General features: G+C 44.2%; 2 protein-coding genes across 9 annotated transcripts in view; one reads left to right on the plus strand and one right to left on the minus strand.

The window, feature by feature from the left end:
* The window catches only part of LOC146809185 (uncharacterized), a 432,226-nt gene that overhangs the window by 123,179 nt on the left and 283,653 nt on the right, over window positions 1-25,394 (minus strand). For 4 of the 7 annotated variants that reach the window (XR_014966365.1, XR_014966366.1, XR_014966367.1 and 1 more), the window contains exon 4: window positions 15,260-15,331. The exons of 1 other annotated variant lie outside the window; for it this stretch is intronic. Coding sequence is in view for 3 of the 6 variants with exons in the window: in XM_085616014.1 (XP_085472140.1) it covers window positions 15,260-15,331 (72 nt within the window). In the remaining 3 variants the exon portion in view is untranslated. Of the gene's footprint in view, window positions 1-5,667; window positions 6,798-15,259; window positions 15,332-25,394 lie in introns of those variants that run through there. 2 more of the 7 variants (XM_085616012.1, XM_085616013.1) reach the window with 1 other exon arrangement.
* The window catches only part of LOC146809186 (uncharacterized), a 90,570-nt gene that overhangs the window by 7,590 nt on the left and 57,586 nt on the right, over window positions 1-25,394 (plus strand). The window contains exons 2-3 of one of the 2 annotated variants that reach the window (XM_085616010.1): window positions 13,152-13,268; window positions 14,530-14,589. In XM_085616010.1, coding sequence (XP_085472136.1) covers window positions 13,152-13,268; window positions 14,530-14,589 — 177 coding nt within the window. The remainder of the gene's footprint in view (window positions 1-13,151; window positions 13,269-14,529; window positions 14,590-25,394) is intronic. The other variant, XM_085616011.1, reaches the window with a different exon arrangement.

Here is a 25,394-nt window from a genome sequence, read left to right on the forward strand (position 1 = left end):
CTTCAGGAAGGACCACAAGACCTTGCTCTTCGACTGATCCAGAGCTGCCTACCACTCCCCGCCCCAGCGCCTTGAGACCCTCACGGGTGAGTAGCGCGCTTTATAAACCCCAGATTGATTGATTGAGGCAGCGAGAAAGAAAGTGCTGGGTTGAACCTATAATGAAATTCACAGGTGAGGCGCCCCCTCGCAGACAGACTCCGGGTGGAGGATGGTCTGTGTGATGAGCGCACTAGACACTCTGTACACACAGCCAGAGCTCTGTGCACTTGTTACTGCGCTGCCAGGAAGTAAACTGCACCCTCTATCGGACGCCTACACGAGCGCCATCAAGAAGTGGCAGTGGGCCCTCTGTGCCCAGCGGGCAGGACCATCTTTGTCTCCCCATACAATGGCCTTTATTGTCTCAAACTGGCGATGTTTTCTTTTCTGCGGCTGTGCATGGCAGAAGTCTACACCTGACGACATCGGTGTTTGCCACAGATGACTTGTATCCGCTCAGTGTGCACTGCCTGCTGGGAATGTGTTTTCTTATTTTCTCATAAGTTAGAGCATGAGGCACCCACCATGTCAGGTTCCTGGCGTTGGAGTTGCGCACGCCCCCACCTCCCCTTTCATTCACTCCTTTAAACTTGTTTGGCTTCTCTGTTGTGGCCGTGGGTGTATGAATTAAGGGAATACAGCCTGCTCAGCCGCTATTATACATCTGAATTCAGTCCGGTCACAGGGAAATATGCTAACTTTGTCCCGGTGTAACTTGAAGACACGAACACATTCAGCAGCCACCGCACAAAGTATGGGTTCACACCAGCAACCTACAGTGGATGAGATGTTTCTTATTCAATTGTGAGCTAGCTGCAACTCAAATGACTCATGGCCATCTGTGATCCTCTTGTTCCTTTAGGCTAGGGGCTAGCTGGTGCCTTGAGCCTTGATGCCAATGTCTAGGAGGAAAGCAAAGACACTCACCTTTCTGTCTCTTCACAAGTGCTTAAGACACAAACTATGATTGGGAGTCAGGTTTTTGACTTTTTCCACACCTCCGTATACATGTAAGAGGACATGTCCTGCTGCAAGTCATTTAATAGGGGAGCATGTGATGCAGCGGTAATTTCATGGTGATTTCTCAATGCAAAACCTCATTTACCTCCAATTTACCGCTGTAAAGGTACTAGACCCTTGCCACTGTTTATTACCTTCAGGAGACTTTACATAAACATGAAAAATCAAATGCATTTAATATTTAAGCCAATAAAGAGTTTAATATTTTTAAAGGGTTTTATTTTCTACTTAAAAGTTAAAGTTCTTTGACCCTTTATTCATTAGTCAAATATCAATCAAGTTACAGAATTCTATCAGCTGCATTTCGCTGCTCTGGTCTGTTCAAGTCTGCCGCTGTGCTTTACAGAGAAGCTGCTACTGAAAAGGCCCCTCCTTCACAAACCACAGAGGAATGTGATCCGACTTGCCAAAAATATGACGTGCAAGGACGCTCTGAAAAATATGAGCTAAGGCCCCACCACCTTCCTCTGTCTCTCCTTGGACAAAATCTCCACCCGCGACATTCACGTACCTAACCCATATGATGTCTGGCCTCATCTGCTGCCTCTCCTCTCTCCTCCTCCTAAGGGAAGAGAAACACGCCTCCAAAGAGGTCATTATTTATTCTCTAATTCTTGGCTGACTACACATGTTGCAGTTTTCAGTAAAGCTTGCACTGATTGGTTAGCATAGATGACATGAGGGTCTCACCATCCTGTTCTCATTGCAAATCCGGTTTTAAAAAGCGTTAATGATTTATACAATTATAAGTTTTAGCAACATTAACTAGGGAAAAATGTTTCATTTCATTTTTCCCGTCACATCGCACGCAGGATAAGCACATTCCACAAACACTGGTACATTGGCAGGACTACAAGAATTTAAAGTTTACGGTGTCCTTGAACCAGGTCTTCACTCGAGGCACTTGGCAGTATGTAGCTGGTTCTGCGCATGCTCTCTCATTCAATACAATTCACAGCCTTGCTAGATTCAAAGGCAGCCATTTTATCTTAGGCCCAAAAACAAACACAAAAATAGTATTAATTTACAAAATAAAAACCCATTCTGTTTACCTCCCCCATACTAATATCTTGTATTATTTATTACCTAGCAAAAGCTATTAATTTAAAAGCGGGTTTTCTATTGTGTACGAAATGCAAAAATGTGCAATGTACAAAATAGCATAAACATGCACTAGGGCAAATTTTCAAAGCACAAGCAGTAAATACATACTTATAGCAAAATACTCTGTTTTAGATAGCTTTTCATGCAAAATGCTTTATCCCCACATGTAGTGTTGGTGCATGGTTAATACACATTATAAAAAGATGTTATGAACTGAATATGTATTTGTCTAAATATGTAACTACACCAAAGTCTCTTGAGACAGGGAACAGGGAGTGTAATTTTATAAGGGAAAGTGAGCTGGGAAGAGAGAACAAACATTTTATGATTATCCTCAAAGCTAAAAAAGCCACTGAAATCACGAGTTTTCGCTACACTGCAAAAAAACATGTTAATTCAGCACAAGCATTTCAGACTGAAAGCATTGTGACCAGGCCTCATTTTATGTCTTTCACTTTGCTTTGCACCAAAAGTTCCACTTTTAATAAGCATTTGACTAGGCCTCATTTCATGTTTCATGTGCCATGTGTTTTCCACTTGCACCAAAATCTGCATCATTTTAAATACAGTCTGTCTGAAGCACAAACATAAAGCAATGCCTGATTCCAAATGAAATCTGAGCTACATCACATGGCTTTGTAGCTCCGCCCACTCTCCGCCCATATTTTTAACTGGCTTGTTTCAGTGTCCTTCGTAATTTCTGGCTTCCAAGTCATTATTAGGTGTTAGTCCCTCCTTGGTACCGCCTTGTCTGCATTTTTACCTCCCATAACTACTGGACCTTTTACTGGTGTTACATGGTCTGCTTTATAAGTCGGTAGGAAATATTTCATTTAATGCGCTTCTTCTATTGCACCCACTACCTCACAGCAAGCCGACCGCTTTTAATTTATTGATTTTAGCTGCAAGGTCTGCATTTAGCACCTGCATCTATTTATTTAGTTTACATGCGCCCATGTAGTGCTTTTACGTTCATAGAGGCCGCACCCCTTTCTTTACACAAACTGCGTGGCTGACAACTTGACAAACAGATGCTTTTTTTATTGTCATAGCCCCGATGACGCGGTTTTACTTTAATGTCGGACATGCCCCTTTCTTCAGACACGGCTTGATTAAAGAAAGGAGTGCGGCCTTCATGAATGTAAAAGCGCTGCATGGGTGCTAGTAAAAAAAAATATTCGCAGTGCAATAGGTCTCGCATTTGTGAGTTTAAGCTATTGCATTGCCAATAGCTTAAACTCTCGTTAATGCGAGACCTATTTCATTGCAAATGCTTGTTGACTCAGTCACAGTGATGTGGTAAAAGAGTACTCGGTCGCATAGATTCAAACTGCATCTGATAATGATAAAGAAGCAAGAAACTGCATGCACTGCCTCCTCTGCAAAGCACTGCTTTAAAATCTGCTTTTTATTGGCAGTGTTAGATCCGCATGCTGTGTACAACTAGCTGTCACACATAGGTTCTTCTGTTGTGCCTTTACCACATCATGAATCCCACTCACTGACGTTTCATCACTGTATAGGACAGCCAGGCACTTATTTGCAGTCAGTGGTTTCTAACTTATTTCATGCTGCAAAGAAGCGGCCCAACTTTTGTCATACTGTCAAAATTCACCGCGTAGGTCCAACCATATGTTTAGACCAGGAGTGTCCAGAAGGACCAGATCCATACCAGAATGTCTGGGTAATCAGTGACTATGGAAATGAATTCAATTTAAAATACTTGTACCTAATATTGCTCAAACTCTGGGCTGAGTCTGGCCCTCCTGGACTTATGTTGGACACCCTTCACCTAGATCCGCTTATGAAGAATTTCCTGCAATCATTGATACTATAGGGGTGGACACAATCCATGGAGTAAGTCCAAAACTGCAGTTTGTGCTACCTTAGCCATTACTTTTTCTGAATTCTTATATCTGGGACAGTAAAGAAGATTTTGGGCCTCATGTAGGTAGCCAAATACCGGTCGGTAACGGCCGATTTTCGGTAAATATGCCGTTACCGACCGGTATTCAGACAAGTGAGATGTAGGAGTCCAAAAACCACTTTTCGGTAAATATGAGGCGGTAAATACCGATTCATAGTTACCGAATTCTAAAATACCGATTCATATTTACCGAATACATTATTAACAAATCGGTAAATATGAAGTGGTAAATATGAAGTGGTAAAAATTGAAAATGACATGTAGGAGCAGTCGGTAATTAAGAAATCCAGGAAAATCGGTAAATAAGAGTCGGTAATTAACACGGATGGAAAGCAGGTGGTAACCATCAACAATGCACATAAGCAATCCCAAAATGCAACAGCGTGGACAACATGGCCGCCATGTACGTCATTGCAAGGCGCCTACGTCTACAGGCAGCAGGACTGAGGGTGTGGCGACGGGAGGAACAAATCTACAGACAGCGCATCACACTATTCCAGCTGACCGATGCAGAGATACATGAGAGGTACAGGCTACACCCCGAAACCATCATGGACTTAATCAGGGACCTTCACCCACTCCTGGACCAGCCAATAAGAAGGGCGCACGCCATACCCCCACATGTGCAGGTGCTCTGCAGCCTACATCTGTTGGCATCCGGCAGTTATCAGGTGGTGATAGCTGCGGTGGGTGGGGTATCCCAGAGTTGCCTGTCACGTTTCTTCAGGAAGTTCCTGGATGCCATGATGCAGAGAATGCACCACTACATCAGCTTCCCAAACACACAGGCTGCACTGCAGAAAACAAAAACAGACTTTTATCACATGGCACAGTTCCCCCATGTCATCGGCTGTATTGATGGTACACACATCCCAATCTGTCCTCCAGCTGACACAGAGCACATCTACAGGAACAGGAAGTCCACCCACTCCATCAATGTGCAGGTGATCTGTGATGCAGGGAACATCATCACAGATATTGTTGCAAAGTTTCCTGGGAGCACCCACGACTCTTACATCTTCCAGAATAGTGGGATCTACACACGACTGAGAGCCGGAGAATTCGGAGAGGGATACCTGCTGGGTAAGTAACAGTGACGCCCCTTGAAACCTGCAAATCAGAGTGTATAGAGGCATGTAACTGATGGTTCCCTTTTACTCATCCAGGCGACAGTGCATATGCATGCCGTTCATTCATCCTCACTCCCTACCTACACCCAGCAACCCAGAGTGAGAGACGATACAACGTGGCCCACAAATCTACACGCAATGTGGTGGAGCGCACGTTTGGACTGCTGAAGAGCAGGTTCCGCTGCCTCCACAAGAGCGGAGGCGCACGCCAGTACAAACCCATCACCTGCTGCAAGATAATTGCCACTTGTGCAATGCTGCACAACCTTGCCACGAAAAAAGGTACAGATGTGGAACTAACATATTTTGAGGACAACGAGGATGAGTCAGGCCAGCCAGAGGGCAGCGCAGCTAGAGTGCCAACTGCAATCGATGGGAGAGAGAGACGGGCAGAGATCACATGCAACTATTTCTGAGTAAGTGAGGGGACACAGCGAGTCGTGAGAAGTCATGACGTAGTTTAATGTGGCACCACGCCATGAACACATGAACAGGCCAATCTGGCAATATGCCATCTATACAATGAGTATGTCCAGGGTTACGTCACCCAATGGCAAGTGGATAAGCAGGGCCACATCAATGTTTGCGCATACGCGCTGCAGTGGTGGATTGCACGGCCTGTGCATCCTCACTAGAGCCAACCCCAAGCCGCCTGCTGCTCCTGCGTGCTTCGGGGACGGGGGGTGTGATGCTGCTGCTGGTGTCGATGCTCTCCGCAGCATCCCCTGCAGCAGTTGTCGACGCCTGACTTGTCAATAGCACCCCTAGTGCACTTGTCACCTGCACCATCCCCCGTGACAGGTCGCTGCAGCACTGTGTTAGGCCCTCCTGCATCGTCACAGAGCGCCGGCAAAGTAGGGAAGTCGCAGTTGCCAGACGGTTGAGTGCCCTGCTGGTAGTGTCCCTTCTCTGGCGTTCCCGGCGCCGTGCTTCGATGTCAGCATCTAATTTGCTGCACAACTGCTGGATTGACTGGGACATGTCCCGAATGCCCGCAGCCATGCCGCCAATGTTTGTGTCCATGTTGACTAAGCTTGTCCTCATCACCCGCATGTGCCTCTGGACTGACATTACTGCCTTTGATTGCAGGCGCTGTTGCTTCAACATTTGGCCCTCGAGCCCCAAGAAGACACCATGGCCGTCAGTGGGTGCTGGTGGACTCTGGACACGCGACCTGCGGCGCCCTCTTGCTCCCGTCTGTGCTGCCTGTGATGTTTGGGGCACAGTGGGATGGCTCCCTTCCTGGGGCCCGGTGCGGTCTTCTGGGCCCATGCTGTCGTCTGACGAGGTGTCTAAGGCTCGTAGCCTGGCTGCTGGACGCCTCCTCATTCTCACACCTGCAAGCGGAGATGTGGCCGGTGAATCGAACATGAGTGGCGATGCTGGCTCTGGTGGTGGTGATGCTGGCTCTCGGTGAGGTGATGCTGGCTCTGTGTGCGGCGATGCTGGCTGCGTAGGTGGTGCGGCTGCAAGTGGGCCTGCTCCCTGGTCTGCACTCGTGCTGGCTAGAGGTGATTTTTGTGGCCGGTGTGCCGTCTCCCCTGCAGCATGCCCTGTACTGCATGATGTCACATCTGTGGACAGAAAAACAACATTGGCTCAGTGTCCCCGAAGGGCTGCATTGCAAGCGTCACAATAAATCATTTCACATTCCAATCTGTCCTCTGTCTCCTTGTGCCTCGAGTGCGTGACATGCCTTGTTGCCCTGTGACATTTACGTCATGGTTAGTGTTGCCCTGACTACATCTCCCGGAATGCATTGCCTGTCTGCACTGACACGTGTGGACTGCAGTGTGATTCTCGTGTCACAATGGGGGATGTGGGATAGGGGTAGGGGCGGCTACATTGCTGTGCTTTCGTCTTACCTTGGTGTGTTGCGGCTCTGGCAGAGCTGTCGGCGTCCCCAAGACCCACGACGCTCTCTTGCTCGAGTGTGGCCGCCACCAGCTCCTCCAGTTCGGTGAGGGCAGGTGCCCTGTTGGTTCCACCTCCGGTCTGGCTGGCCTCCTTCTGGATGTCGCCCATCTTCCTCTTGGTCACAATCCTCAGGTCATACCAGCGCTTTTTGAGGACCTCAATTTCCCTGTGGGTCACTCCCACAGCATTGACCTGCGCCTGGATGGCCAGCCATATGTTGCGCTTTTCGGCCTCAGGCACTTGCAGGGATTGCCTCCCAAACAGCTTCTGGTGCTGCTTCACCACCTCCTCCACCAGCACCTGGAGTTCCTTGGGGCTGAATTTGAGCTTCCTCCTCCTTTCCCCTCCGTCTTTCTGTGTGCTCTGGCTGGACATGCTGTTCGTTTCCCGCTCGCACATGCAACTGCTCCCTGCCTCTCCTCTGCACTCCGAGCCTCTCCAGGGTCGGCTAATTATGTACACCTGCCTGGGTGTGGCCACTTCGGCTAATTGTGTACACCTGCCTGGGTGTGGGCAGTTCCTGGTTGGGTGGGCTGTCGTTGCACAGGATTAGCGGTTTCGTCAAGTCATGTGATGTTATTTACCGAATCCGTACGTACCGATTCGGTATTTTCCGATTCGGTAGATACCACCTCGGTATTTTCCGATTCGGTAGATACCACCTCGGTATTTTCCGATTCGGTAATTATCACCTCGGTATTTACCGAATCGGTGAATTCCGATTCGTATTTACCGACTGTTACCGAATCGGTAACTGTTACCGAATTTTTACCTACATGTAACTTACCGATTCTAATTTACCGATTCGGTACGGCTCGGTATTTAAGAACCGGTAAAATTTATTTACCTACATGAGGCCCTTTGTGTTTATTTTAGATATAGAAATTGCCTTTCTTACTTGCAATTCTTTTCATTTTTAGGTCGAGCATTCGAGACCTCTTGTATATACTTTAATATATACTTCTTGTATACTTTAGTACATACAGCCCGCCCATAGGCTTCCCATTTTCTGGCTCCCTTGTCGCTCTCATATTCTTTTTCCCCATATGTCCATGGCATGCATTTGTCATGCCTCTTCTTGTGTTTAGCCATCCCGAGAGCAGGGACTATAAGTACAATATAAATACGCAGGTCATCATTTTAACATCTGTTCAGGAACTCCTTTCTTCTTTCTTGAAAAGCAATTCACAGGATTGGTCCTATTTTCACCCACTTGCTCCGTTTTTGTAAACTGGTCTGTACATCTTGTTATGTAGTCACATTTTCTGTGCATGCAAAGAGCAAGTCAAATGTCCAATCCTGTTTTCCAACACTCATTTTCTTTCTCTGTCTTCAAAGTTAGAGGATTCCCTGGTTTGCTTGCACGTCCCCAAATCGCCTCCCCCTTGCTGCTTGAGCCTGCCGGTGTTGCTTGTTATGGCACAGCAGAGCAGGCTGTTTGAAATGGCTTCCGCCCACTGCCTGCAACTGAACAAGCGCTTTCACTTCCACAAGCGCTTTTAAATTGACAGCAGGGCGGCCACAGCCTTTTTACAGTGAAGTTCTCTCACACAGCACAAGGAGCGGGAGCTCCCTTTCCTTTCTATGGTACAGCTCGTCCTAGCACTGATGTGGAGTGAGATTTATAATAGTTTTTGGAGCTCTATTTTAAAGTTAAACACTAAAGAGTGATTTTATGCGTGCAATGCCTGAAATCTCTTCCGCCCGCTGCCATCGCTTGAAAAACACCGGGTTCCGGACAAAGCTTTCTTAAGTGTTTTTGTACCATGGTAGATGAATAACCCGTGCAAATTCAATGGGCAACTCCAGGCGAGCTGCTTTCCAGCTGTTCGGGGCTGTGGGAATTTTCCTCGGACAGGTCTCTGCAAAACAGGCGGTGCTGGGAATGGAAGGAACCCCGTATTAAGTGGTAAAGTGTTTGAGATAAGTGTTGAACTCTTATCTACACCATGACTGGCAAGAAACCTCCACTTTCCACAATAAAAGGGAACATAAACTATTTGTGTGAAGTCAAGAGGGATCAGAAAAAGGCTGACATTGAAAATAAAAGGGAGAGAGAGATGAGACATTAAACCTGTTATAAATTCACGCCCTTTCTTGCTGATTTCAGAGCACACACGTTGGCCCTCCTTGCTGGATGCCGTCTCAGGCTGCGTTTTCTTCCCACGCATAAGTAAAGACTGTGGATGCAAGGAAACCGCAAGTTCTTCAGGAAAGGGCGGGCTGCAGACCCTTGCTATCAGCAGCCCCTGCTTGTATTTTCATTGCAGAGCCAGTAATGCCCAGGACAGTCACAGGGGAAACAAAGCGCGCGTTCTTCGGCTTTCATAGCACCCACTCCTGCTTCTTCCCAGATGATTTAAAAAGCATTGCAAAAAAAGACCCTCTGCTTCCTGGAACACTGGTCAAAGCGCTACCAAAGTGCAGAGCTCGCAAAGAGGTCCTTTTTAGGTCTCGCCTGAGCCAGCGCTTTAGCGCTGCTCTGGCGGGAGCTATAGAAGACGGGGATTTGGAAGTGCAAACGAGTGCTTTTCAGGCCCCCAACTACAGTGCATGTGCGCCGGGCGCGCGCACCATTTGGCAGCCTGCGTGTACATTTCGCGGGCGCTTTGATGTTCTCAGTGAGCTCCGCGGCCACTGAGAACATGAAAGCGCCCGCGAAAGTGCTCACCATTTGCCAGCCTGTGCCTCTCTCCCCTTAGACGGCGCGACCTACCCCCTACCTTATCCCACTTCTTGCTTGTTAATAGTATCTGTTTCACTCCTGTGTTTGCTGTGCAATTACTCTGTCGTCATAAAAGTAACATTCAGATTTTTTTTACATAATTTTACCGCAAACATACTTTTACATCCTGACGAAACGAAGAGCGTGTTTTAGCTAACCGGATGACTCGGTGAGTTCAAAATGCTAGCCGCAACTGTTTGAATACCAGCAAGGCTAGCTCATTCTTCTGAGGGCAAGTAAAATGACTGTTGTCAAACCTTCTAACGGAGCTACCTGCTTCTTAAACTCAGAAACTGTATTCCCCTACCCCCATCCTTCCCCCCCCCAATCCCCTTCACCTTCCGCAGTCCCGTCATGCCATCTGTTTGCCTCGAGGCTCCAAGAAACATAAGATAACAAACGGATGGAGAGGGGATGACGTCATTCTTTACGCCATTCTTGCCAGAGGGACTCAGATTGTGTAATTTTGCATCACTCCTAGTTCAATTCCCCAAATCAAAATACATTTGATATAAATCACCGCACATGGAGGTTTGGGGGACTTCTACGAAAGTATTCACAATAGAGATCATTGATATAATAGATTGTGAGCTTGTGAAGTTTATCCTCAGAATATAGAGCAAGCTAGGCAGTAGTCAGAACACGTTCTACTCGCTTCACTTGCATTAAGGGCATGGCTTAAAAACACTTCTCTAAAAATCTGTGCTTAGCATAGTGTGCCCGCCAACTGGATTCTGCCATGTATTATCCTTCAGGAATGCACTGGTGCTCCCTTTGTTTTGTAAAGGGTAGAAGTGTTGTGTGTCTGACGTGTTATTGCTTATACTTTACGTATGCTTAATTCTCCGATGTATATATGAGCCTTTGAGATGGATTATCCTCGGGCGTTTCTTTGGCACGCGTTCAGTTCAGTCTAAGGCAACCCTGGAAGACTGCTACCATACTCATCTCTCTAGGCAGCCCACGGAAGACCCCTGGGGGGCTCCCGCCACACACTTAATAAGGCATCTCCTGACCCATTTCCTCCCCTCATCCGAAGGGATTCCAGGACCGAATCCCCCTCCTTTCTCTCTAGTATTCCACAGCAGCCATGCCCCTCTGTCCCTAGGGCAGCCCCAAGAAAAATAAACTTCATTTACAAAGCTCTGGCGGAAACCTCCCCAAGATAGCGAGGCTGACTTTCTCCATCTCTCCTGGAAGCAGCCTCCCCTGGCAGACGTCCATCCTCGCTCCCTGTTGCAGCCTCTGGCACACTTGCACCCCTCCTCTTTCCAAAGAAGCCCCGGCACTCTTCCGCTGCAGGTCACGGCACGAATTCCCCATCACACCCTCTTGTACATGCATCCCGTGCACAAAACAAACTCTTAATATACTACACAAGTAACCCAGGCAGTCTACTGCCCCTGTTCCCATTCCAAACATTTTTTTTTTAAACTTGTAGATGGCACCTCTGCCAGACCCACCCTGGTGCTGACAGCAGCTGTACAGAAGCCAGCACATGAGCGCACTGTATGCTGTGGCCGCCAGCCTTATTTACCACACTTTACCACTCTCCCCCGAGGGCACTTCTGTTGGAGTCTCACAGGATGCCACTTTCCTTGCCCCCAAGCCATCAATTAGAGGCGCTACCGCCGAGGGCCGACAGACGAGGGCCAGCCTCTGTCACAGGAGACCTCTGGCGGGAGCATTAGTGAGGGCGACGGAAAGGCGGGGGTGCAGCTTTAATGTTATCAGCGGCAACTAAAACTGCCAAACACGCTAATGACTTAATCCCCATCTGCACGGGCTCCGAGTCTGCGCGCCCTGATTTACCCCGAGCGATGGAATTTTACCCGCTGCCGCACCTCGGCGGGTTAATGCGCCTGCTGCACAGGAGGGTGCATCATTTCCCTATCGTATTTTAATCTAGGTGAGACCGAGTGAGTGTTTTATCTCAGTCGTTGTGAGAGGATGAATGCGTATTGAGGCCTGAGGTGATTCAGAGTGGCGCGTGTGACACCTGGATTCAAGAACTTGTGGCGAGGGAGCTTTTTGTTGTCTCAGCCTCAAGGTGGCAATGATGACGCACAGAGCAGGAGTTAGGGGACACAGCAGCGGCTATTTCAGGCCTGCTCATCACTTTGTGTATCCTTTATGCACTGCCTGCTGGTTATCCCAGGAGCGTAACACAGGGGGGGCCGAGCTGCAGGGGGCCCCCTCAGCACTGTACTCTGGCCCAATAGCTCGGATTAAATCCGGAGCGGGGGGCCCCTCTGTGTGCGTGGCAGGGGGGCCCCTCAACTTTCGTTACGCTCTGCAGGAGCGACCCCACGTCTAAATGTTCAATATTCATCTGAAAGCTACTTCCAAGCCATACATTTGCAGGGCACAAGTCCTAAACAAGCCTTTGCAATGCATTAGGTCTCGCATTTACGCGAGATTGAGCTATTGACATTGCAAATAACAATGCCTATTGGCATTGTCATTTACAATGCCAATAGCTTTAACTCGTGTAACTGCGAGACCTATTGCATTGCAAATGCTTGTTGTAAATCTTACTGTTTGTTACCGTTTACGTGACCTTGCTGCAGTGATCCACTGCTACACCAAAACACACGCTAGTCCTATGACTATTGTTTGGGTGGTTTTTTGTTAGAAAACTGAGCATTTCTTCCAGAAGGACTGTATGCATTAATAAGGCGGCCTGTTCAGCCCAACTTGGAAGAATGGCCACTAAGAGCAGGAGGTGATTGGAGATGCATGTTAAAGAACAGTAGATGTTTCAGCACCCTGGCTAATGTGCTGCATAGCTAAATGCATACAAGGAGGTCCCAAAGGTGAGACCGATTGCATTGCAAATGCTTGTTTTCAATTGAATTAATTCATTTTGTACTGCAAAACTTCCCTTTCCTGTTCACCCTAGACATAATTTACAACAAAAACACCTTACCAGAGCCACCAGTCAGGGATCCAAGCATGGTGGATTGCAAAACGGTGGACACTTTTGAAGATAGTGGACCCTGGAGACCTCCACTAGGTCGTGGGGTCTCCATCGTGTAATCAAAGAAACAGCGCTTTGAGGCATCTCTACAGCTAAAACCAGAAGTGTGCCCTTCTAATGCTGCCAGAGACAAACTCACACCATCACCCTATTCTAATTAATGGCAAGGCAGAGGAATACTACACATTTAAACACTGCTGACGATACACTCTTGCAATGTTTTTATTTAAAAGAATTGTCCATTGTCTGTTCTGACATGCAAGGTAATAAGTGCTGTATGAATTTATAATCATTAATGTTTTGTAGTGTTTTCACATATCTTCTTTTTCATAGGATTGAAGGCTTGTGGGACATCAAATCTCTTTGAAGTGGTGAGGGGTGGCTTCCTGAATCTGTTTCAAAGCTGTGCTCTTGGTGGGGCAGGTGAGTCTCGCAATATTTATTACTTTTTAAAGACCGCTTCCGGAAGTCTGCATGACTTGCACCTAATGCCAGAAAACCTGCATGGGCTAAGTGGACACGATAAACTTTGCATGCCATATATTTTCTGCACTGTACATTTCAAGAGGGCGGTGGCATGCCAAATGTTTTCATGATAACTTATTATATTCCCAGGAGGTTCTTACAAAAATGTATTTGTCTAGTTTTATACTGCAAACACTCACATGATGATTTCAGATACCCACCATTAGTTTAGGTTCTTTGCATACAAAATGGAAAAATGGAAAGTAAATAACATTTGAAAACTACAAAAGGCGCTCTAATTGGGACCATTTTACACAACAGATTTATTTTTAGACTTTGAGAGTCAAACCATTCATTTTCATAGGTTTACCACAATGTGTAACTTGACCTGAAGGTATCAGCGCGCTTTACATGAGCACCAGTTGCGTTACACAAGGAGTCATTTTGTTAGGCGCTGGGAGATTAAGTGATTTGCCCAAAATCACAGGATGTTGAGCGTCATTACCAAGACTCGAACCCAGTTCCCCAGATTTGAGATCAACCACCCTAGCCGTTAGACCACATCCTCTCCTTTGCTTTGATCAAACAATAACGCCATGTTATGGTGCATAATAGTTTTGTTTCAAGATATATTTAGATACCAGAAGGAGAGGTTACGTTTAATTTGATTGTTTCAAATTTGTGACCTGAGAGTCGCAATAAATGCCTGCGTTTAGCTCACTGAGCCGTTGTGCTGGCTACAATAACACTTTTCATATCTTGCTCAACCAGCAGCAGCAGACAGCGTATAAGAGCCGTATAACAAGTGGCTTAAAGGTTTGAGTCAGTCATAGGTGCAGCAGCGTTTGCCTAGTGAGTATTGGACCCCGGCAGTCGGTTTTCTAATTCCCGAATTTGAAAATCTACTGGCTAAAGTTATAAACATCTAACTATCTGGATTTTGGAAAGTCAGCAGGCACTAAAGTCTTCTGGAATTGGCCAGTGCAGCTCTTTCATATCGTTATATTGCTGAACACATACCAGAAGCAGTATTGATAGCACAGTGTTACCAGATTAAGACCCCCCCAAAAGAATATCTAGCTGAAACATATGCTTTACCTTCATAGTTATTGATGATTGCAGAAAAGTTCAACAGAGCAAAGATGGTCCCGTGCCATCAGACACATATGGAATCGAACTCACAAGTTATGTAGTCTAATAATTTCATTTTCTCCTTTAGTTGTAGAACGAGGAGCAATTCTTATCCTCCTGCTCTTACTGACCTTCCACAGCACCTCTGGTAAGCTTTCCTTGCATCTCTGACATGTACCATTAATGTGGATCAATATATGTATTTCACTGTACAGATGTCAAAAATGTAAATGTTCATCCTCTTGCAGCCTTCGCTTTATTTTTCCCAGTCCCTCCCTTAACGTATCTGCTCATTGCAGCATGAAGCTCTGTTAGTTCTGGTACCACCATTGGCGCACCACCTTGGTGTCACTTCCCTGTAGAGACATCAAAGGGTGATCCAATGATGATCAGAGGCACTCAGATCCCCAATAAACGGTTTGACAAGGTTGAGGTAACTGGGATGCGGCTCAATGTGCTGCTGATGATCACCAGGTTTGAGTCCATCTTGACAGCTTACCTGCTGTCTTCATTTAATACTGATGGGGATGTTGCTAGTAAGTGTTAGTCTCCCCACCTAACTTCTCTATCAGACATTCTCTGTGTATTCCATGATACACCAGAGACCTCTGGGCTTAAGTCATATCTCTAATAAAAGGATCTCTGCCAGTTTTAGTTTGGGCTTGATTCAAATTTGGGTAACATTAAGACATTTCCAGACTATTAATAGCTTAACAATCTTCATATATTAATAACTCTTGGGTTAAATCGAAGAGTCGCACTGCAAGCAGTAGTTATTCAAATCCTTGTAGGATGGCGCAGAACTGGGTTTATCTCACCTGTTCCACCATGGTACCACTGAATTCCCACTGTGCTTGGGTGAAGACTGAATGCATTGGAGATATTTTGTGCTGCAGTTGTTTCCAGGTTACAGATTGTTTTTTTATTGACAACACAAACAAAAAAAAAAAGGCAAAGATTAGCTGATAACATGTACATTTGCTATCCAATAGGCCATACATATAAATACACATTAGAGACGTAATGGCAAAAAGTAAAATTAAAGAAAAGTTCCCCAAATTTTTTCAAATTTTATCAGATTTCAATCCCCTGGTTTTGGCAATAGCACGCTCCATAGTATAAATTTCATTAACTAAAAACCACCATTCCATGATATGTGGGGGTTTCTGAGATATCCATTGCCTGGCAATTGTCAATCGAGCACAGGAAACTAATACAGTTAATAAATCTTTTTGTGGACAATTCTCAGATTGTATATCTAGTAGTATAGACAATGGCGAAAGAGGGCCAAGGACAATTTGTTTTTGCAATAAAATATTTTCAAATCCGGACCAGAACTCAGACAAAACTGGACAAGAAAAAAATATATGAGTGATATCAGCCGCAACAAGATCACATTTGGGGCACTTAGAGCGAGAGCTTGATGTAAGATTTAAAGACCAATTAGAAATTCTAAACGGTGTATAATATAAAAAACAGATGGTTTTATACAGCTGAATCCTCAGGCTTGAGGATTGTACTACTTTATTAATATTACAAAGTGACGCCGAGATCTTAGTGGGGGTAATATTAGTCCCTAATCTAGAAGCCCATTTCAGAGCAATTTTTGGACAATTATCCTCTTTAAAATTTAATTAAACATTTATAGCCCCTACTAATTAATGACTTCTGATTTTTTGAGTAGAAACATGCCCATAAATCTGAATCTGAGATTTGATTGATTTTCATTTTACCAACCAAAAAGTCTCTAATTTGCATATATTTAAATCGCATACCATCCGTTAAATTAAAAAAAAGTTTAAGTGTTGTGAAATCTAAAAATTCCTGGTTACCATATAAATCACCCAACAGATTAATTCCTAGATTAGCCCAGACGGTCCCGCGTCCATCATTGAATATGTCCGGTAGCCCAGGATTACCCCACAGATCAAGCTTAGGATGAAGAAAAGAGGTCTTGCATGTAATTAATAAAGTTTTCCAAACCGCAACTGTCTCTCTCGCAGTCTTGAATTTGACCCTTTTGAAGTAATTAGGGTCGTTGACTCTTGCAAGAAAGCAATTCGAGTCATTACCTAGCATGAGTTGGTGGTAGTAGTATTGATTATTAATAAAAAATAAACTACGTAACCGGCCGAAAAAAGTAGCCAAAAAATATAATTTAAAATCGGGGAAGTTTAAACCGCCCTTATTAATTGGTAATTTAAGCAGTGCAAGCGATCTTCTAGCTTTCTTATATCCCCAAATATAGCTGCTTAAGATCCCATCTAGTTTCTTAAAAAAAGGATTGTTTAGACATAAGGGTATAGACCTAAATAAGTACATAAATTTGGGCAAAATCTTCATTTTAATTAAGTTAATCCGGCCAATAAGGCTTAGAGGTATTTTATGCCATTTTTTGAGTACGCAAGCTGTTTCTTTCAATAGAGCGTCATAATTCAGGTTTTTTATATCGCTTACTTTAGCAGAAATTTTAATACCTAAATACGTCGCCACCCGGCAAGTGCCTTGAACTGGAGTCAATGGTTTATAGTTTAATATAACTTGTGTTTTACTTAAGTTTAATTTGTATCCTGAGATTGCTCCAAAAGCATTAGATTCTTCTATTATCACAGTAAGAGCTTTTTCTACATCAGTAGAGTAAATAGCGATATCGTCTGCGTAAGCAGTAATTTTCAGGGAATTAGAACCAAGTTGTAATGGAATAATATGTGATTGGATTGATAATGAATTTATAAAAGGTTCCATGGAGAGTGCAAATAATAAGGGTGAGAGCGGACACCCTTGCCTCGAACCCCTAAGTATTTTAAAACTTGGAGAAATCATACCTGCATAGCTAATTTTGGCGGTTGGCGAATTATATAGGGCCTGTATCCATTTTAGATATCTACCATTAAAGCCATAAACCCTCATTACGGTCCAGAGATAATCCCAGCCAACTCGGTCAAATGCCTTTTCAGCATCTAAAAGTATCATACCGAGTTGGGTGGAATTAACCGATGCTATATCAAAAGCAGTAATTGCCATATTGACATGGGCCGTAGTATCCCGTCCTGTGATAAATCCATGTTGTTGTGGGTTAACTAATTCAGGCATAAAAGGGGCTAATCGAAGTGCGAGTATTTTAGAAAAAATTTTGGCGTCGACATTAATTAAAGATATGGGCCGGTATGAGCTACATTCCTCAGCTGGTTTATTTTTTTTGAGAAAGAAAACTATTTTAGCAGAATTCCAAGAGTCTGGAACTTTCCCTGTTTGATCAATTGAATTGATTACTAAACAAAAAAGAGGGAGTATTTCATCAAGACAGATTTTATAGAATTCTATGGGAAGTGTGTCTTCACCTGCAGCTTTACCAGACGGAAGAGAAGCTACTGCCTTTCTAATCTCAGCAGAAGTGACATTCTCTGCTAATTGCCGACTATGCTCTACAGTTATATTGTTAGTAACATTATTACCAATGTATGCTTGGATATTGTGTAAAATAGGAATATTTTCTGGAGTGTATAAATGACTATAATATTTGACAAATTGTGTTATGATATCACTAGTTTGGTCATAGATAATATTATTGGGACCTTTAATACATTTAATCATTGTATTAGCTTTATTATCTGCAATTTTATAGGCCAGAATCTTACCTATTGTATCACCACTCTCATATTGAGAGATTTTAAATTTCTGTAATTTTACAGTGGCTCGTTCTCTAAGAACATTTTTAGTAGCAGATCGAAGACTGATTAACTCCAGCCTTAATTTATCTCCATCCGAAGTCCCTTGTATTAAAGCATCTGCTAGTTGATTTTCTAAAGATAGAATTTTAGTAGTAATATTCTTATTGTCTTTACGTATTTTAGAATTTTGTGTAAAAACATATTGTTGAGTAAATCCCCTTATACTAGCTTTACAAGCATCCCATACATAAATTAAAGAAGTAGAATCAAGATTCGTATCAATAAATTCAGAAACATGCTTTTTAAGTTGTAAAATGAATTCTGAGTCTGAGAAAAGATATCTCGGGAAGGAGAATAATCTTGTATCTTGAATTCTTGTGACTGTTTGGAAAATAAAAAGAATGGGGTTATGATCTGATGTAAGTCTGGGACATATTTCAATAGTGCTAGATTCTAATATCCTATCAGAAGCCCAGATCATGTCTATCCGGGAGCATAATTTATGAGGTGCGGAATAGTACGTATACCCTGGTATTTTAGGATGAAGAGTTCGCCAAGTATCTTTTTAGTTGTGTAACCGACCTAGTTCTAAAATTGCCGCACGTGTCTTCCGCATACGTTGAAAGCCAGTATGTTTAGTAGTATCTATGGCATAGTCAATTATACAGTTAAAGTCGCCTCCAATTAATAGTTCTCCTTCCCATTCCAAAAGCTCCATATTTAGCCAATCAAAGATGTAAGGATCATCAACATTAGATGCATATATAGAGCACATTACATATTTACAATTTTCCAAATGGAATTGAATAATTATCCATCGGCCCCTTTTATCTACAGCAGTTTTAATAATATTTAGTTTCAACTGTCTTTGTTTTAAGATGGCAACCCCTCTAATAGTAGCATTTAGGGTTGTACATGCAATAACCTCATACCCTGCTAGTCTTAGCAAATTCCTATCTTTATAGCAGATATGTGTCTCAGTGATTAAAACTAAGTGGGGATTGTACAATTTAAGCTCTTCTTGTACTAATCGTCTCTTATTCTTACAGTTGAGGCCTGAAACATTCCATATTAAACAACTAAGTTTAGACATTTTTTTAGAGAGAAAAAAAAAGGGAAGTTAACAAATCTAGTAATAACTGTCGTATATATCAGCACTTCTTTTTTATTATTTTCAGAGATTATTATCATAGTGTTGTCATTTTTAGCATTTTTTACCAATACCCGTGAACCCCTCCTCCAAACCCACCCAAGCCAGGACCTTCCCCCAGACCCCGCTGGGGAGAGCACCCCCTTGCTACATGCTGCCGTTGTTTGGTAGCCTAATTGAGGGGCAGCATCGGATAGCTCCCTCTATCACTCACCTCCGCCCACTTCTAAGAGGGGGAGAGTCCCAAGTAGAAATTAGAGATGAAAGAGAACTAAGAGAAAGAAGAAATAAAAGAACCAAGTATGAAAAACTTAAAGGACATAAAAGAAAAAAAAAAATCTTCGAAGAGAGATCCCTTTTGGTAGCCTAACTTTGATACACAACATTAGAAATATAATTCCACCAATCTACAAAAACTTTTAAGTGAATAATAATATACATAAGAGCAAATTATTAACCAAAATTTGATAATGTAGTCTCAGCTTCTCTAACATCAGTAAAAGTATAAGTATGGCCCCCTTTTATTACTTTTAAACGGGCAGGTTCCTGCAAGAATACCTGCCCACCCAAAGATTTGAAAGGATCAATAAGCTGTCGCAGCTTCCACCGTTTGTCCATAGTAGCCTTACTCAAATCAGATCTAACAAAAAACGTTACATTCTCAACTTTAATCGGAGTATGAGGCTTAGCCTTAGAAGAAACTGCTTGCCTTAGTAAATAATTACCAAAATAAATCAAAAAAGGCCTTGGAAATTTGTTCCCCTTATTTCTCTGAACAAGAGGAAGTCTATGGACCCTTTGTAGCTGGGAATCCCAATCCCAATCTGATAAATCGGGAAAAGCTTTTTGAAAGAGATTCACCATAAAGGTCCGCGGGTCAGAACCTTCTGAGCCTTCCGCTATGCCAAAAAGTCGAAGATTTTGCCTCCTTTGACGGTTTTCCATGTCCTCAAGCCTAGTCTGAAGGGTAGATATCTGCAAATCATGTTGGCTAGATAAAGTCTCTACCCGCACAGATGTTTCCTTGATGCCTGCAACTCTTTGTTGTAACTCCGCTACTTCCTGAGTGATTATTCCGAACTTATTAGTAGCTTCTTCCAAGGACCTCTGTAATTGGCAATTATCCTCCCTAAGCTGTAAGAAATGTTGTTGTGCTTCATTTCTATGATCAGTCAGAATCTTTAAAATCTGATCGAACGAAGAGAGGCTGCATTCTATGTTCTCTTGACTTTGAGCAAACAGCGCATTTGAAGCATTTAGAGCGTTTGGAGCACTTGGAATACTTGCGGGCATAGAAGGCAAATGTTGAGAGTCCAAATCGATAGTAACGGTTACTGCAGTGGAAGACAAAGGGGCATGAGATTCGATAAGTGGGCTATCCATCGGAGATACAGATAGAACAGTCGAGGCCGGTTGCATTGTTTTGTCTCCAGGTATAATAGAGCCCTCTTTTAAATACTCTTCTACTTCAGCAGAATTAATACCTGAGAGGCGCAGGGCCATAGTCTTGACTCCTCCTTTTGCCTGTATCCACCTTCGTAAGGGACTCTCATCTGAAATAGTTTTACCACGAGTTTTATGCCCTGAATTCAAAGCGGACAAAGCAGAGGTATTAAGAGTCTTGCCTTTCTTAGTTTTATATTTCGCCTTTGATTTTCCTCTTTTAGGGCCAGAATATCGCAAGGGGGATCTAGATGCATCCTCTTCTATTTCTTCAGCTGAATCCTCGTTTTCATCAACCAAGCAATCCTCAGTGTCCCTATAGTTTGCTTCATCTCCTGTAAGGATAGTTTGTACCCCCACAGTGGGTAATATGAGTGTACCCGGGCTCAGTTCTATAGATACATGTGTCTGGCCAACCCCAGAGGTGCAAACAGACGTTTTCAGAGTATCTGCCATGTCCGCTATGTCAACCGTCAATTTCTCTCCCCCAACCAATTCAGGAGACTTTAGCTGACTCGTATTAGATGAATTAGAATTTATTTCTTCATTAGTCCTGTAATCATCATCTAATTGTTGACTTATGTTCTTCCCATACCCAGTATCGATGTCAATGCCGGTTGGAAGTATAACGTCATTATGTCTCGAAGGTAAAGGGGGAACCAACGGGTTAACAGAGGCAGTGTTGTTTTCAAGAGTAGATGTAGATGTAGAGCCGGGTTTGCCTTGTGTATCTACAAGTAATAAAGAAGGGCGGATAATCAGCTTACCAGGAGCCGCCGCTGTTACTGCTCTCTCCACTTTCCCAGCGTGTTCTGCTAGAACTTCTGACGAAGCCGCGGCGGGAGCCGTTACAATAGCAACATTGTTTCCCCTGGAAGCGGAGTTTTCAGCGATGAGACCTTTCCCGGTCCGAGCCGTTCTGTGGGCGTTCTTTGGAGCCATAGCGTGAATAGCGTAGGCGAACCGTATCTCTTCCCCTCTGTTAATGCGAGAATAGTGAAAAAAGTCAAGAGCTGAGCACACCGCCAGCCCGGACTCAAGGTAATCAGGTGATGAGCCCTGCGAAACCACGGCTCCGGCAACGCGCAAAGCACTCGTTGGCCGAGTGAAGAGAAGCCTCCACCTCCACCTACAGCGACCCAGCAGGAACCGCAGCATCCGATACAACGCTCGGCAGTAAGATCAGCGGGCAAAGAGAAAAGACTGGTTGGTTGATTAGTCGTTTTTCTCCGCTTTCTCCAATTCTAGTTTTAATTTCTTAATTCTTTCCATAATTTTCTCCCCCAACGTAGTCTGGGACATCATAGTGAGGGAAAGAGAGGGAGCATCTCGCAGTGCTGCCGCTCAGCGGCGCGTTCAAGCCGCCATCTTGTCCCGCCGGCACTTGAGCAATCTTAGTAGTTTAATGCAAGTGTTTCTCTAGAATCACTTGCCAGTGATTGCTGGGTCAGTTGGACTGCCTTCAATGCAAACCCTTCTGGGTCATTCAAGGCACAATTCAAGTCAGTGGATTCAGTAGTTTTGACAGAATTCACCAGATCTCTTTCTAAACCGATAGTACAAAGAGTACGCTTGAGAACAAAACAAAAAAATAGGTTGGGAGCTCACTTGAGCTGCTGGGAGAACGCTTGTGGAGCCAAGGCTGAGAGGACGCTTGGGGAGCCACACTTGTGGTTAAACCGCTGGAACTGTCAGAGGATGTTGTGGAGACGACTATGGTGGAGGTGGTGCTGCTGGTCAGAGCTGAGCCACGCAGTTCCATTTTCAGCATCCAGCACTTAGTGTTTGTGTCTAAGCTGAGAGGGGGTGCCATGGGGTCGTGCGGATCACAAGGCCCGCTAGGAGCACATTCAAGGAGCACTGAGGAGGTGCTAGTGCCGGCAAAAATAGCCGTCCGGTCTCTCCCTTTCCAGCCTGCTTTTTAATTTAAAACCTGCAGTGAGGCACTCGCGCTCCCAGTTTTTGTGGTCTTTGTGGCCTTTATGATCTCGAGCCCACCATGCCGCTGCTTCACAAAAGGAGAGGAGGAGAACGTATGCTAACCAAGGAGAGCGGAGCTAAAGTAGTCGACGGTGAGGGCAGCTGTAAACTGTAAGCATTGTGCTGTGATTGTGTTCATGGCGAGTGGGCAGTGTATGAGCCCTATTGTATTACTCACCTGAAAGTACTGGACTCTGCACTGAATCCCAGGATCCAGCAACATTGCGAACTGGTGTGCTCGTGCCGGCCCAGTACCATCTGCTCTCGTCTGATGTTGGCTATGGGCACCGCAGAAAACCCACCACCCGAAAATCTATACTAGGAGTTCCGTGGAGAGGTGGTGATTACAAAGGTAGTTAGTGGAGGGCGGTGGGCCCTTAGAAGCAATAGCAGTGGTAAGCTAGCAGGGTAGCGGCACTACTAAGGGGGTGTCCAGTATTAAGGGCGGAGATATCAAGCCAAGACAAAAGGATTTAATGGCCCCCTTGGTCGCTGTTTGGAACATTACAGTGTTTTACTACTACCAGTTCTCCTCTGACGTTGACTGCTAATCAATAGATACATTGAGGAGTATGGTGTCACCAGGAAGAACTGTATAACTGGGAAACAGATGGTCACGAGACGCTCCCCAAGAGTGCGCAAGGTGCTGATTACGACCCCACCAAAGAGGAAGAAGATCCACAAGAGTGTCAACAACATTTCAGCAACTATCCCTTATTAAAAATGCCTCCTGGTCAGAGGGTGTCTACAGTTGAACCCCGGGTAGTTCCCCAACCAACCTCTCAGTTAATTACGAGCTTCATTCAGAAGAGTAACCAGATCAACCATGCAGGGGTTTGTGAAAGTCCTGCAGGTTCGAGCAGCGAAACCCTCCGCAGTAGACCAACTGACAGAGCTGATGGGCATACCTCGGTGGATTGCGAGCTGCACGACAAAGTTGAAAATACAGTTGGAAATATAGAAAGACATCGGGATAATATAGAATCGGATAAAGCTATTAGCTTAAAAACAAACGAGGGCCCCTGTAAGGAAGAATATAAAGGCAGGAAAACAGGGGAATAAAAGTCACAATAAAACAGAAATCCTACCTAGTTAATTTAATGGCCGAAATATCTCGCCATACCTGAAAAAAGCTACACAGTCATAATGGAGCACAAATATATGACTTTATAGAAATAAATAAGAAACAGAATAACACAAATCAAACAATTTGAACTCGTAAATTTAATATAACTCATATTTTTTCTTGTGTTAATATTCTTTTATACCACTTTAAACTTATATAGTCCAAAAACAAGACACCTATATAGGTAGGATTTCTATTTTTTTACCACTTAGCTATTAGGCCTGCACCTCGAGAAGCCAGTAATTCTAAATGAGGCTCTGATTTGTTGTACAGCAGAGAACTCCATGGCCATAATTGAATTGCACAATGTTGTAAAAGACCTACTTCACGTGCTAAAACTCAAATCTCGTATGCCAGACATGCCCCTTGGTGTTGCCCCCTTTGAGAAGATGGCTAAAGCAGGGTCTGATAACAGTCAGAGAACCAAAACATAAGGAGCATGATGAGACAGGCAAGCACCCCTTCCTTAGGGAGTAGTAAAACTAGCAGTGAGATGCTAGATCACAATAACTTGTTTTAATATGTCCATGCAGCTCTCAACCATATGGCGGACAATAACCTACGGCCCAAGAGCCGCATAGAATTTATCATCTCTGAAGCCCTAAATGTATTACATAGAGGTTTGACATCTATACTCCCATTAGTAAAGAAATCACTGGGGGTGGGGGAGCCAGAATACAGAGCCTCTTTATTGCTAAAGCTAACCACTGATGTGGTCTGTCAGACAGAAGATGGCGAAATTGCATCCGGAGTCAAAATGTCTCACTCCACTAAAACACCTCAATCTAGTAGTGTCTGTGATGTTAAAGCTCAAATGTAGGAAGTCCGATCAAAGCGTGATGGAACTTTCGTCCATAGCAGTCCAACCTACGCCAACGTTCAGAGCGAAACCGTGAGAAGGGTGAAGGGAAAACTAGGAGCCAGCTAGTGTTTACAACAGTTGAGGTAAAGGCAGCGTTTAATCATGGCAGGGAGCCAAAGTTGTACCAGGGAGATCCAGCAAATGTAGAAAGCAGCAGAAAGGACAAGAAAAATGTGGGGGGGGGAAAGCATGAAAGAACTTAAACCATCTCGTATACTTGTTAAAGCAGCCATTTTCTGATTTTGTTTTGGGCGAAGTGAAGCACAAACCTAAAAGTGATACAGGAATGGAAGTTATCCAGAGTAGAGGATGAGGAATCATGACCGAATTTCGCCCTCTTCCACCTGATTGTGCTGCAGAGAGTAGGAAGGAAACCAATATAGTACAAGCAGGCAAAGTGGGGAAAGATGAGTGCAACAAAAATACAAAATGCCTAGGAAAAAGCCACAGAAAAAAACACCTTTAGACGGAAGAAAAACAAGATAACTGTAACTGAACCTTTAAGAGGAAAGTAGTATGTTATGAATGATACATTTTTTGGGACCTGTACAACGATGATCTCAATGGTGCATGTAATTTTCCGTTACTCATTAAGCATCATTGTGTAATGACTGTACTTGTACCAGAGGTAGTAAGGGCACTGACCAGCATGAAGAAATAGAAAGAACCATGTCCAGATTATCTCCCTCCTGGATGAAGCTGGAAAAATCCTTGGTAAAGT

This window comes from Triturus cristatus, chromosome 7, assembly GCF_964204655.1.
Source record: "Triturus cristatus chromosome 7, aTriCri1.1, whole genome shotgun sequence".
In the NCBI taxonomy this organism is placed as follows: domain Eukaryota; kingdom Metazoa; phylum Chordata; class Amphibia; order Caudata; family Salamandridae; genus Triturus; species Triturus cristatus.